General features: G+C 40.5%; 1 protein-coding gene across 3 annotated transcripts in view; it reads right to left on the bottom strand.

The window, feature by feature from the left end:
• Positions 1 to 14,973, bottom strand: part of CCAR1 (cell division cycle and apoptosis regulator 1) — a 40,828-nt gene extending 25,855 nt beyond the window's left edge. Inside the window, exons 1-5 of one of the 3 annotated variants that reach the window (XM_075130875.1) lie at positions 14,841 to 14,973; positions 12,875 to 12,993; positions 2,722 to 2,894; positions 1,985 to 2,029; positions 928 to 960 (exon numbers count right to left, since the gene is read on the bottom strand). In XM_075130875.1, coding sequence (XP_074986976.1) covers positions 928 to 960; positions 1,985 to 2,029; positions 2,722 to 2,894; positions 12,875 to 12,947 — 324 coding nt within the window. In that variant the 5' untranslated portion in view covers positions 12,948 to 12,993; positions 14,841 to 14,973. The remainder of the gene's footprint in view (positions 1 to 927; positions 961 to 1,984; positions 2,030 to 2,721; positions 2,895 to 12,874; positions 12,994 to 14,840) is intronic. The other 2 variants (XM_075130876.1, XM_075130877.1) reach the window with 2 other exon arrangements.
• Between the last annotated feature and the right edge of the window lie 310 nt (positions 14,974 to 15,283).

Genomic DNA, 15,283 nt, shown 5'->3' with positions numbered 1-15,283 from the left:
TACTTTATAAACAAAGGGTTACTTTTCAAAGCAAAAAGCACATACAAAGCCACACATTACTCCTAAAAGAAACAATTAACTTTAAAACAAATTTAGATGATTCCCTGACACTAAAGAACTCCAATCAACCTTAAAAAAGGTAGGCTGCATAGTTTTCAAAAATCCACAACATGTCAGCAGGTCACCCACTCAAGCTATTGGGTTACATAGGACTTCATTCTTACAGTTCCTGCACTCAGCCTACTGGTTCGATTCTGCAAATCAGCAGAGTGTGGAACTAACAAGATTCTACTCTAACTAGTCAATTCAATTCCTTGTGTATCCATAAAAACAGTCAGCAGAATGATGTGCACACAAGTGAATGTAACGAAGTCAGTATTCTGTTTTTGCTGATGGATTTTTAACACCCATTGTTTTGAAGGTCTAACACTAAAAAATCAACTAAAAATACTTTAAAGAATTACACATTTTGGGCCTGTCAAGATCAGTAAGATCCCTTTAAAAAAAGTATATGCAATCTGTTTCTAAAAATACAGAGCATTAAATTCCTTTCTCTAAAGAAAAGTTTCCCCAACTGTCATAATACTGTAAATTTAAAATCTTGAAGTCCAAGTTAAATTATTGTATGAGAATATGCAAAAACAAGTTATTCCTTCTATGGTTGAATGATACAAATCTTTACTGTAATTATTAAAACTAAAACTATGCAAAGTTTTACAGCTGTATACAATACAACAAAGCAGTACCAGTAAAACTTTATCATATTAGTACAGCACAGGTACTACACATTGTAACAACACATATACAGGAAATCCACCATTATCTTTAAAAAACTGTTAAAATAAAAATAATGGCCAAGATCAGAGATTTACATTGCCCTATTACCTATGTCTGGAAATGAAGACCAAATAATACAGCCAAACTAACCTGGGTTAAAAGGGTCTGCTGAGGTTGCTGCAACTTAAATAAAAAAAATTATAAATTAATTTTATATACTTAAGGAAACTGTACAGGTTTTACCTCCTCTTTACAACTAAGGAAAAATAGTTTTTGCTTTGTTGACCTAGTTATCTGAGTGGAAACAGTGAATGCATTGGAATTCAGTCATTTCTGTAGTCATAGTCTGCATTTCTATGCAACTGTGTCCATTTGTACATTTCATTAAGACCACAATTTCCAAACTTACTCAGTAATAGACACTTCAGTTTTCTTGTTCCACCATCATAAATCACTAACATTTACGACATGTGAGGGAGTGTCTCAAGAGAGAATTTTACAGTCCTAACCCTTCCCAACTGCTCATTTACCAATCCATGTATTCTCTCACAATACTGTAATTTCAGGTATGACAACAATGTATGCAACAGGGAACCTCTTTAAACAAAATCATTCCAGCAGTTGAACTACACGGTATATTTAGAGCATGGCATTTATCATGAACCATATGTAGTAGAACCTCACAGTTATGAACACCTCTGATTGCGTACTTCCAGTTTCAAATGAAGTGTGTGGTTGACTGGTCAGTTTGTAACTTTGGTGTTCATAACTTTGAGGTTCTACTGTACATACATGGCACAGTATTCCAAATTCCCCATGCAGCACAAAAGGTAGACTCCTACTTTAGGAGTTTCTTTCTGTGGATGTGAACTTAGACTCAAATTCTCTTTTATAATTAAAAAACAAACTATGCCGTACCCTCGCTAGAACACGCGTCTATATAGCTCAAATTTGCATATAACGTGGTCGTGGCCATGAATCCCAAATTTAATTACTTTAATTGGAATTCATTTTAATGCGGCTCCCACGTTAACTCAGTACCATGCATGGATCCCAAATCCTGCATTCTAGTGAGGGTCCGGTGTATTTACATTGTTTGCTTAAAGAAAATATTCAGTCAGCAGAAGTTTCTGAAGACTAATCCTGCAAAGACATGCACACTACAGTAGAAGTTATTTGTGATGTACACAATAAGAATTAGACAAACCTGTTGTTGTACACTGTAGAGCGTCTGCTGAGGTTGTGAATATTGCTGAAAAACATACAAAAGCAAGCCAGCTGATAAACAGAAACTGCAAGCCGGCTGCTAAATCCCTTAGGAAACAAATACAAAATCTAACATTTATAAATTGCTTTAAATCTGTTTTAGAGGACACACTGTCAAATTCAGTAACTTCTAATACAAAACTTGACCAATACAGTCCACATATATTACTCTTATAACAAAGATCTTTAGAATTAAAAATTCATCCTGGATCACCTTAGAGTTCCACATGATCAAACATCATCCATTAATCCTGCCACTCAAAATAATTAAATATGTAGGTCACAAAACATGAAATTATGTCAAATATTGCTAAACTATGCATTGTGGCTCAGTAAAGGATTTGGAACTTTCAATGTGGAGCTTATTGTCAGCAAAACTCATTTCACTAAGAATCTCAATCTAAACTCACCACTACCCCAGATATGAGATTCAGCAAAAACAGTGCCTATCTTCATGGACTGATAAGTCTACTCATGGCTCTAGGAGTACTGTCCCTTTTTAATTTTTTTTTTTTTTTTTTTTAAATAATCGATCTGGTTTGTACAGGGAAGGCAAACAAATTTTATTCTACCTGGTCCTCAAGTTAGGCTACTTTAGGCTTGAAGAGCCAACGGTTTTCTACATTACAAAGTTTGTGTAGTCAGCAGAAACCACTCCTAAAACACAGTTTTCTTTACCTGTTGTAAGGCAGCAGCTGCAGCTGCAGCTTGCTGCTGCAAAGCAGCTGTTTGAGTTAGCTGATAGTTCGTTGGAGTTTGTGTAGTGAGGCCTGCTGCCGCCAATGCTGTTTGCTGGGTATATATTGTAGGAGAGGCTCCAAGCAATGATGGCTGCTGAACACCAAGAGCAGCTGAAAACAGAATGAACAGTTATGCATTAAAACACTCATCAGGGCAAGAAAAGGGTCCTTACTATCAGTGTTAGTGCTTTCTTCCCCCGGCCAACTCCTAACTCTCTCAAGGGGCAGGGACACTCCTGAATCTTGACTCCCAGCTGCCATTTCCTTCCTTCTCTACCTTAGATAGCAACAAATATTTAAAAAGCAAGCATTTAAAAATCACTCTTTGCCTCATATTAAGTTAGAATCCATAATAAATAGAACCCACACCCATAATACTCCAGCCACCAAATTCCTATTCTAGCAACAAAAGAAGTTGCTGGAATTCATGCCTCTTTAACAAGCTCTTCTGCAGTAAGGGGGTTGGCTGCACTAGCAGCTGCAATTCTGCTACATGGCAACGCCTTAATAGTCACGGTTGTGCATCAAGGGCTAGTTGTGGATTTTTGCTGCTCAATTGGCAAAAAGGTGGACAGCTTCAGCCTTGCAAGCTCTGCCCTGGCACCCCGAAGTGAAAAATGTTATTTTCTGATGGTCGTTACAGAGCACTGACAGCCACCACAATTCTGCCAGACTGACAAACAGTGCTGTTTCAGATACATTTTTCTAGGTGAAATCAAGAACATGGTACCACACAGAGCATGCACATATACTCTCATGACTTAGCTCCGATTTAGGACAAAAGTGCCCGTGACATAAAGATGATGATGAAAGACGTCATGTTTTAGTAATGAGAGCATGAACAGAGATGTCATTACCAGCACAATGCATCATTTAAAATATTTACTTATAATTCAGCCCCCTCTATATCAAATGAACCATTTGGATTATTCCTATTTGCTTGCCACCCACTATTTATAAATACAATCCCAAGAAAAAGGAGCAGTTTAAAATACTCCGTAACAGTGTGACATACTAGCATCATACTGGCTATCCTGCTAACTTCTCTTCTTAAGTCTTTTATAAGTACCACAACAAAGAGGAGGAGGTAAGGAGCTTGATTATTTGCTAGTTTTTTTTTAATAACTTGTGTAATTTTAATTTTGTCACATTAATACCTTAACTTCCTTGTTTCAGTGGATTTTTGCTACTTTTTATAGCTGGATTAATATTTCATTCTGTTCTGAGTTTTGCTACATGCACCAGAGACAGGAGAAGTCCAGAATCAGAGGGAAGACATCCTAATGGACTCCTCCATACAGCTCTGTGAGTTTTCCTAACCACCTTCCCTCCCTACAATCTTAATGCAATAAGACCCCCAACAAATATATCTGTCCATTAGTGAGAGATGAGAGAAGTAACCTGGGAGCACCACCAGGTAATGGTTAGAGAGCTAAGATTTACTTAGGGATAAAGCGGTGAGAGACATTTATTCTTCGTCTATTTTCACTAGTGTCCCCCTTTCTCTGTTTCCCCTAAGACCTTAGCATTGTGGTATGTATGCCTCATGCAGCTCCTGGATTGCTTTGATAACTCCCAGAAGAGTATAGATACATCAACCAACCACTTTCCTGGGCTACTCTCAGTACCATTGATGACAGAATCAGTCATCTGAATTGTTACTGAAGAGAGCACAAGAGCATCGTGGAATTCTGCTAGGACAGCCAAATGAAATGATACTGTCAGCTACATTGGCTAAACTTTCATTCTACACTAGTACTGAAATGGTCAAACTGAACTGGTCAGAGTTGAAGCAGTTGTAAACCTTGCTGTAGCTAGTGCACTTACAATGGTACTCAGAATGTTTTCAAGCACTTTCATGTGTAGACACAAAGTTTCATGAGCATGAACTGACACCATAAATGCCAATACTTTTTAACGTAAACCAATCCTAAGAAAATCTAACTAGAAAGTTTGTGAAACTCACAGGATTTTAGTAATTTCTATTATACAAATTTGAGGGGCAAAACCTGAAATTGTACCATTGTAATTTTATTAAAAGAGTTGCATCTTTGTTGATTTTAGTTAAATTTTGTTAGGCATTTTGCCACAACACCACACATGCTGGTAAAAGCAGAACAGAAGAAATGAAACTGAAAGAACTACCTCTGTAGATAACACTGTTTCAAGTAGGAAAAATACTTCACGGGTTCCAAAACTACTTTTCTTATCTAAATTACTGATGGCAAATTACAGCTCACTAATCAAATACAGAAAGAGGAGGCTAAGTTTTCAGAGTGGAATTAATGGGATCTGAAGTAAACCATATCCACCTTTGAGCTTGTCTTCTAGGCTTGTTATGACAGTGAAGATATGATATGATGGGAAAAATATACAGCAAAAGTAAAAAGGAATCCTCAGAGCTACAAAATATCATCTAAAGATTACAGAGGTAAGCAGACCAGGCCAGAATCCATTTAACTTTTCATAAATTGAATACAGTCTTAGAATTTTTACTTAAATTAACAGAATTGTATATTTAAACAAAAGACATCATCCTCATTTCATTAAGCAAGTAGTGAAGTAATAATTCTAAACTTGCAATATTACAATAATTTCCTTATTAATAAACTAAGTCTTTGCTACAAGATGAAACAGCAGAAGTTGACTGAGAAAGGAGAGGTAAGGAGAGGTACCACTGTCTTCTGTGGATCTATATTTGGAGGATGCCTATGCAAGCTTGAGTGTCAAAGTAGAAGCCTCTAAAAACAGCTGTGTGTTAGGACTATACAAACATGCCCTCTTCATGGGACCAAAACTTTGATCCTAGGATTACTTAAGGAGCCCCAGCACCGCCCAGTTCCTTTCCAAAAAGAGGAAAAGTGCACATCTAGATAAGAAATCATGTCAACTAACTACATTTACTATTAAGTAGCTTCTCTTTCTCCTTCAAAAATCTCACATACAGAGTCCCACTTATTGGGCATTACATAACCATAAAAACCCATGGAATAACGATGGTCTTGTGTCTAAGGCACTGGATTGGTATTCAAGAGATCCAGATTCAATTTCTAACTCTGTCAAAAAATTCCTCTGTGACTTGGCTAAGTCGTTTAATTTGTGTCTAAACACCCCACCCCTCTGAAGTGAAAATACTATTACCCTCTTTCAAGGGTTTCTGTTGAGATTTATAAATCTCAAAGATGAAGAAATTTCTCATGCATTAAGACTGCTGCCTTAGATTTACTGGAGTTTGAGCTTAGATACTTAGTTACTGAGACATCTGTACCCTTATAGTAGGTTTGTACGTAAAGTGTTCTTGAGTTAGACAACATCTGAGTAAATAAAGACCGTCTTCTGTGGAATTCTCTCCGTGTGCTACAAACAGTGTGTGAGGTCTACCTAAAGGAAACTAAGAATATATTTAAAATGTAGGCTGCATAACCATCTACCACCACAGGTAATTCTTGGGGATTTGAGGGGAAAAACAAGGTTTCATTTAGGTTTAAAAAACAAATAAAAAAAGACCAGATTTTTTTAAGTCAGAAATTCAGGATGGTGAGAAGACATTCTTATTTATCTGGAACAACATATAAAGACCTTGGATTTCATCCATTCTCCCTGTCAATAACAAATCAGTCCTTCTACATATATCAAGAAAAACTTCAAATGGCTCAAACAGTGATCCCATTAAGGACTGCGACCACCAAATCTAAAGAGCAGGAAGGTAGACTTCTTAGTATTGTTGAAAGAAACTCCTAAGGTAACTAAAACTAAAGAAGAATCTCTATTTCATATGACTGTGCATTTGACAGTACTTTTTTTGTACAGTCAGTTTCAGTTTCCCCTGAGAAGTCTAAGTTATTCTTCTTTATGTGGTTCTCTTTCACAGGACCAGGAAAGAGAAAAAAAGTTTAACGAAAATGTGTGTTCAGAACCACAAAATATGGGAGACACACCAACTTCCAACAGTTTTTATTTATTACAGTTAATACTGTTGTCATTGCAAGTATCAGAAAGTTTAGGATGTTTTTATAGAAGAGTAATGACAATAAGGAGACCTTTAAAAAAATCTTTTCAATATGATGTGAAAACATGAAAGATACTGAATCAGAGACAGGGCTTCTATGTTAACTTTTCTGTCTGAGTATGCTGATTGTGGAAAAAAATAAAATAAGCTGAATTGGGACATTAACCGAGTACTACCCGAGCCGAGCCCACAATGAAATGTTTCCCACTTCAGGGCACAAGTCTTCACATAAGGTTTATTGGATCACCACCATAATTTTTACTTCATATTCAAAAGGTAGCCAGTGAAATGAACAAAGTACAGTGATAATGTACTCTCATCAACCTCTTAGTAAGCAGATAGGTCACTGATTTCTGCACCAGAAGTCATCTCCCCAATGTTGGTGCTCTCTTACCAAGTTATCTTGCATTACAATAAATCAAACCTCAAAGTCACAAAGACATGGAAGGTTAAGGCCTGGACTGCATCAGATAGGATAGGGCACAGCAAAAGTAGCTTTTTTATAGTTGTCACTATATGAGATTCCGGATTGTATAAGGCATCAACAAGGTATAGAACACTGCAATTTGAAAATCTGGGGCAGATGTCCTCCACAGACTCATGTTAGTGTGGCAGCATATTCTTCCAAGATTTTGCCTGTCCTTTCCAAAGTGATCTGAGTCATGCCAAGGTTTAACTTCATCCAACTACTCTTTATCCAGGTATTGATCTTGGCTGTGCAGGCCTTGAGATAAGTGAACGATGGTATTTGTATGACCTGTAATGGAAATATCCACATATTGCTGGTATCTGACTCAGTCATCTTATGATTATTCCCAGTAATCTATACTGCAAAACAATAGCGTCTCGAGTATTTAGACTACTGTATGCTTTAATGAAAGTGATAAGACTGCCCTCTTCAAATAAAGTCTTAGCAATTTCTGTTAGTAGGAGGTCCTAGATGCTCATTACATGTTCCAATTTCGCTCAGACACTGAGTAATGCAATCAACCATATTGTCAGCAGGGATGGAGTCCTCAAGCTGTGTCTAATCACCATATTGCAGACATTGCAACTCATGTCTCCTCCCAACATCACATGCACATTAAGCAAGAAGAGATGAGACCCCACAGAACCACACAAGAGCACCACTAGAGAGGGAGAGCGCTACTCGAGAGGAAAAGTGACAGTCCATCATCAAGAGTACCCTCAGATGTGCTGACAATCACTACCAATAATGTACTCAGTTCTCCTCCATAGGCCGTCAACAGCCACAAAGGACATGGGTCTTGAACACAAGTTGATGGATGAACTACTCCCAAAACCTTCCAGAGAGTGACACTGATTGAAACTCAAGCAGAAAAGACATGCCATTTGTCCTTTCCTTCACATACTCTTCCCCAAGCAAGGAAGACAATCTTAACCAAATCAGCAATGGAATTGGCAAATTAAGAAAGTTACTCAAGTCCTGTTCTTTTAAGATTTCTGGATTGAATTTAGAATGAAAGAAGAGTCATATAGGTGCTCCTGACTCTAAAATACATGCAAAAGCATCTTTCAAAGAATCTGAACCACTACGTCCTCTTGATCAAAACAGAAAGGAATATGAATTCTCTTTTAGAGGCAAAGCGATCTAAAGGAAGTGTTCTCCACTTTTGAAATATGCAGGCTAACACTGAAGACGTGAGAGACCAGTTATACTGAGCAATGTACACTCTGGAATGAGGCTGTCCACTGTGCTAGTGCTCCTCCCCAGAAGATTATAAAATCATAACAACGTAGGGCTGCAAGGGACTTTGAGAAGTCATTCAAGTCCATTCCCCTGCACTAAGGCAGGAACTAGTAAATCTAGACCAGTCCTGACAAATGTATGCGCAGCCGGTTTTCAAAAACCTCTAACAGAACCTCTCTTGGAATTCCTTACAGCTAACAAATTGCTCTTGCCACAGATTAAGCCCATTACTTCTTGTCCCTACCTCCAGCGGACACAGAGAACTGATCGGTGTACTCTTTATAACAGTCCTTAGCATGCGTGAAGACTTATCAGGTCCCCCCACATATTCTTTTCTCAAGACTAAACATGTCCATTTTTTTAAATCTTTCCTCCTAGTTCAGGTTTTTTAAACCTTTTGTTTTTGTTGTTCTCCTCTGGACGCTATCCACTTTGTCTCCATCTTTCCTAAAGTGTGGAGCCCAGAAACGGATACAATACTCCAAATGAGGCCTCACCAGTGCCCAGTGGAGTGGGACAATTATCTCCTGGGTCCTACATACAATACTCCTTTTAATATACCTCGGAATATTAGTCAGCAATGTAATGTAGTTGCAGAAAAGGCTCATTCAATTTGTGATCCATCAACCCCAGATCTTTTTCAGCAGTTATTCCTCATTTTGTAGTTGTGCATTTGATTTTTCCTTCCTAAGTGAAGTACTTTGCATTTGTCTTTATTGAATTTCATCTTGTTGATTTCAGACCAATCCTCTAATTAGTCACAGTCATTTTGCATTCTAATCCTGTCCTCCAAAGTGCCTGCAAAAAAACTATTCCCAGTTGGTATAAAAGCCCAAGGTTCAAGATGACATAGAGTGTATCACTGCCAAAGTTGGGTTGTCCAAGTGCCACAAGATTCATTTTCCCATTGCCAATTAATATAGCACAGGAGTTCTCAAACTGGGGGTCATAAGGTGATACATAGGGATTGTCCCCCATTAAATTACCCCCATTTTTAATTTAGAAGGGGGGGTCACGCTCAGAGGCTTGCTGTGTGAAAGGGGTCACGAATACAAACGGTTTGAAAACCAATGATATAGCACATAGCCATGGTTTAAGATTTACAGAGACCTTCCTTTAATTAGAAAAAGAAAAGCTTTCAAGCCAAAATCAGATTGTTTTAGATTCAAAGAAGTTTATAAAAAATCTGGCTTCACTGGTTATCCACAAATCTTGGTTCCGAAGATGGTCCCTACTAAGGTTTGCAGCCAAAACCTAACCAGTGTCACAATCACTGCTGATGGAAAAGGAGGAAACCCTTGCAGGCATTTATGGGACATGTCCAGCACTATTACCAGGATCTGCAAATATGCTTGCATCTATGAAACTCATTCTCAAGATTTTCTGTAGTGCTCATCACCATAATATCTACCCTAAACCATTGCAGAAAGGCTTTATTCCAAGTCTTGCAACCATTAGATGCAGGAAGCCGTGAAACCAAGTATCTTTACTGTGTTGCAAGCTGCAATCTTGACATAGAAGGTTATTGAAGAAAAGTTGCTTATAACTTCGCCAAACTTTAATAGTTTCAGTTGAAACTTTATGTGACAGAGAATGAAGATGGGGGAAATACCTTATTTTGACCACATTAAAAAGTCCTTGGGACCTTCTCTTCAAAATACTAGCACTTCCATGCTTTGGAGCAGGCACTTGAAATTTGAGAGGTGGAAGCTTTTGAGTCTGGAATGTGCCTTTTGCCCTTCCCATGAAAATCCACCCAAATTAGGCCAGGTTATAAGCCTTTGAAACATGTTCAGTTCAAGGCTTGCTAGAATTTAACAGCTAAACTCTGGAGAGTCCATCCCCACTGAGCATGTTCAAGTCTCTCACCTCTCCTACTGTTGACCAGTTGGCTCTTGTACCAACTCCAGAGTGAATGAGCATGATCCCTCACCTCTCAGCTCCTTCAGCTCTGTGCATGCACCAACCCCACAGAGCAACTGAATGTGTGCCAGGCCAAGTAGGCTATGGCAGCTCAGTACTTCCCTGCAATGGAGGCTCCGAACCAGGGCAGGACCAAGCACTTTAACAATGCAGGAAGTCTCTCTCCTGTGCTCTCAATGGCTCCCTCTGCTGGCAGTCAGAGTGTGGAGGAGGAAGCCATCTGAATCAAATGCAAAGGGGAAAGGAATACATAGGGACAAGAAGTCTGGTGAGATTGGGACTGGGGGACAGAAGGAAACTGACTAAATTGGAAAGGAAGGAAGAGAAATAAGATTAATTGATCAAGGAGACTAGGAGCTGCTTGAGGGAAATGGGAAGGAAGGAAACTGGGAGCCAATAGGCTTTGAAGGGCAGGGGAGGAAGAAACAGACCTGATAAGGAGCTAGAGGGGAATGAGACGAAGACAAGGAGACAGGGAGCAGAGCTGGGAGAGTCTGACTGGAGGGGGAGAGAGCTTGGACAAGGAAATGAGAGGAGGAACTGCAACTGGCTAAGTAATGAAACTAGGATGGGGATGAGAAGCCTAAAGAGTGGTGATTGGGATGAGGTAGGCAAGGAAAATGGGATTGGAACAAGGAACCTGGTGTGGGGAAGAGAAAGGACCAGGACAAGTTTGAGGGGACAGGGCAAAGGGGGTTAAACTTCAAGAGTGGGGAACAAGCAGAAAAGTCTGTGCTCCTCAGAACACATTCCCCTATAGAGCCTGGGATGGAACCAAAGATTTCTGATTCTCAACATTCCTCCTGCTGTCAGCAAATACTTTGCCAATGGGTTTCATCCCCCTCTACTGTTGCATGTTATCTTCTATCAGTTACTCCATTAGGTCAAATGGCATTGGTTTGTGCAACTGAATTTAACGTTCCAACTGTGATAATCCACGTGGGTGTCAATATACTGCCACATGATGGAATTTGTTTTTTCAGTTTGCTTTTTTAATAAGCCAGGAAATTACATTCAAAAAAATATACTAAGAACATTATTAAGGTTGCAAAGTCAAGCACTCAAAAGTTAGGAAATACCCCCACTAAAGGTTGTTTATGTAACCTTCATTTGGCCCCCTAGTGACTATGCACTGGGGGAATGAGTCTTCACTTACATGATCACATACTATATTATTCCACAGAACCCCTGCCTCATCCAGTGCACGGGATGGCCCTGCTCTGAGGCTGAATTAGGACTGTTTAGTGAAGGAGATTTGTCTGCAGAATTCCTGCCTCATTTGTGACAGAAGTTGGAAGATGTGTAACAAGTGACACAGATGACGGCAAAAGAAAAAGATCTCATGGTTAAGACAGTTAAATACTGCCTTGGAGAACTGGATTCAAACCCTGCCTCTGCCACCAAGTTCCTGTGTGATGCTAAGCAAGTCTCTTAAACCAAAGTTTTCGGAGATGGTCACTAACTGTGTGTTCCTTATTTTTTTGTGGATGCCCAGCTTGAGACCCTGGAACCTCATTTTTGTAAAAGTGCTGAGCACTCTCAGCTGCAGCTGAAGTCAATGGGAGCTGTGCTTGAATATACAGTCACCTATAATGCTAAGTACCTTATGAAATCAAGTCCTAAGCATCTCAAATTGAAAACATAAATTAGTGCATACTTTTGATCTTACTCTGTGCCTCAGTTTCTCACCTGTAAAATGGGGATGAAAATACCCTCTCATTTCACAGAGCATTTGGGAGACAAGTTAATTTGTGTTTATGAAACACTCTGATATTATACTGATGAGTTTCACAGAAAAGCCCATGACAAAATTAATAAGTCCGTGTTTAGAGCAGTGTTTGAATAGTGTGCTGTAAATAAGGCCTAAACTAAAGCCAAACTCTGAACAATGGAAAAACAAAATATTGCTTATTTGCTCATTAACTGAGCATCATCCATCCTGCACACTGAATGAGGCACAACCTTTATACTCCTTTACATCTAGAAGAGTCCCGCCCTAAAATACAGCCAGTTGACATAGCTTGAAACAGGTTAGCCTGCAATTTGGCCACGATGATTGAAAAATACTCTTTTGAACATCAAAACGGGACTTGTGGTGCAGGGATCTTTGACAGAAGCCTCCAGTTTGCACAGAGACTGCAAGCACATCCCACAAATAGGAATCTATACAAGCGATTCTCAAAGTAGCAGCACTTACTATAATATACAAATACATTCAGTAATAAGCAAAAAGCAAATACCCATTGTGTAGATCTCAGTTGTTCACTAAGATACCTAATTAATCACCATTATTATGTCATTCAAATATAAGAGTCAACCTTTAAAGGTTAACTGACTTATTTGGAAAATATTCTGTTAGCACTATATCATTCTTAACTCTGCACAACTGTAGAATCTGCAATTCAATGAGATGTCAGCGTTCAAACATTAAATGATGTACAAACTGACCTGGTTGAGATACTGCAGTGGCTGTAAACTGAGTAGCCCATGGAGGATTCTTCTGTCCTCCAAACTGAGCCATGATGGAAGGCAAAATCCTCAGTGTTTTAATCTTCTATAACTGTGATCTATTAAAATGAATAAGTAGCTACTGTTATAAATATGTCAGCTAATATTAATAGTATTTTAAAACATGTTCCACAAATTTAACTATTCCATTCCTAGGTCAAAGATTCCTTTTTATACACGAGTCTGGTGTTCAACATGCAAGGCTTTTGAGCTCTGTCAAATCTATGTGCAGTCTAACAAATTATGGGGGGGGGTGGAGGGTGAGAAAACCTGGATTTGTGCTGGAAATGGCCCACCTGATGATCACTTTAGATAAGCTATTACAAGCAGGACAGTGGGGTGGGAGGAGGTATTGTTTCATGATCTCTGTGTGTATATGAAGTCTGCTGCAGTTTCCACGGTATACATCTGATGAAGTGAGCTGTAGCTCACGAAAGCTCATGCTCAAATAAATTGGTTAGTCTCTAAGGTGCTACAAGTACTCCTTTTCTTTTTGCGAATACAGACTAACACGGCTGTTACTCTGAAACCTGAAATTATGGAATGAGATCTTAGTCTCACTGAGACGTTGAAGAACCCTTCATCTTGACAACAAAACTAAAACTATTTAAATGTACAGGAAAAGCTGAAAACTGAATTAAACTAAGATTTCTAATGACGTCTGGGGGGGACTTCACAGAAGAATAAAACAATTTTTAAATAAGCAAAAATTATTTTTGTGCTCAAAGTCACACACTCCCCAAACACGGTTAGTAGGAACATGCAATATATAAACTTTGGGCATAACTCACTTTTGCTTTGTAGTACAATTGCAAAAGTAACATCCAGAGAGCATTCCTTTAAATAGGAAGTTAAAATAGAAGTGAACAGACAGCAATTCTGCTTTTAACTAGAGTTAGGAGTGCAAGTTAAAGCCAGCTTGAACTCATGCTGCTAACTTGAGTTGCTGTACTTTCCTTCACTGCTATTTTAACCAGAGTTAAGAACACACCTGGGGGGGGGGGGGCAGCATAGACACCGTAAGTAAGTAAAAAGTGGTAAATCCAGTCAAACAGTTCTTGTGGCTTAGAGAGAAAGCTTTAAAAGCCCCCGGGTCAGTTACAGTCACTACAGAAACTATCTGTCGCTCCCCACCTATACCTGGACTTTTTCAATTCAGATTATTTGTTAACTTGAATAGTCATGTGCAAAATGACTAAAGCTTTAATACTTTTATTTAATTATGTATTTAATTATGTACAGACAGTCCCACTGATCTCACAGGAATGACTCACATACGTATGTACAGGGTTGGGACGTAAATTGGTCTACCAAACATTACTATTCATTGCCATTTGTATTACAGTTAGCACCGTGGGGCCCCAGGCATAGAGCAGAACCCGACCGCGGTGGGCCCTGCACAAACCCCGCCCCAAGAGCCACCCCGCAAAGTCCCGGTAATGCCTAAGGAGGAAGGGAGCACTCCCCGCAACTCACAGTAACTACAATGCGCGAAGCCCCGAAGCCTGGGCCTGCAGCCTGAACAGCCACAGACCGTGAACACGGCAGGCGCTGCTCGGAGGGAGTCTCTGCGCGCCCTTGTGAGGCGGCGGGGGTGGGGACAAGTCCGAGTGAGGGAGTCTCGGTGCGGGAAGCGGAGGGCAGGTGGCCGTAAGGAAGCTTCCCTCTGCACCGAGCGAGGCCAAAGGCCTCCGAGTGATGGAATCTGCTCAGAAACGGCCCAGGCGACGCAAGCAGCTCCTCCCCGCCAACAATGCGGGGCCTGAACGCTGGAGCGGGGCCTACGCCTCAGGGATCCCGTCTTGCCTAGACAGGCCTGCTCCAGGGGCAGCCCGGAGGCCCCCACACCACCCGATCGTTCCCTTCGGAGCCTCTCGTCCGAACTCCGCGCGCTCCCCCCCCGTACCTGAGCCAGGCTAGGCTAGGCCTCACTGGAGCCATTTCAAACTCATCCAGCCCACACACACATACGCTGCCGCGGCTCCCCACTACGCATGCCTCCCAGGCCGGAGCGGAAAAGGCCCACGGCGCCCACTGCTGACGTTTAATTAAAACGTGCGTCCCCCCGCACGTGCTCCGCAAGCGTCGCCGCCGCTACAGCAAGGAAGACGTCGCTACTACGCACGCGCCAAGAGGCGGGCTCTGACCGTGGAGGTCGCGGAGAGAGAGCGTCGGCCGTTGCTCTGGGTGAGGCACTTCGCCGCCATGTTGCTTCGGGGCATATGGCTCAAAGGCCGACGCTACCGCCATCTTGTTGTCGGGCAGAAGCGTAAGTTGTATCCCGCCTGACTGGCTAGTTGGGCCAAGCGAAGCGAATCCGGCCCATTTCTCTCTCAGGTGGACCCCGCA

This window comes from Caretta caretta, chromosome 7 (genome assembly GCF_965140235.1).
Source record: "Caretta caretta isolate rCarCar2 chromosome 7, rCarCar1.hap1, whole genome shotgun sequence".
Taxonomy (NCBI): Eukaryota; Metazoa; Chordata; order Testudines; family Cheloniidae; genus Caretta; species Caretta caretta.
Note: the sequence above shows the minus strand (reverse complement) of the source record. Positions and strands in the feature narration are given on the sequence as shown.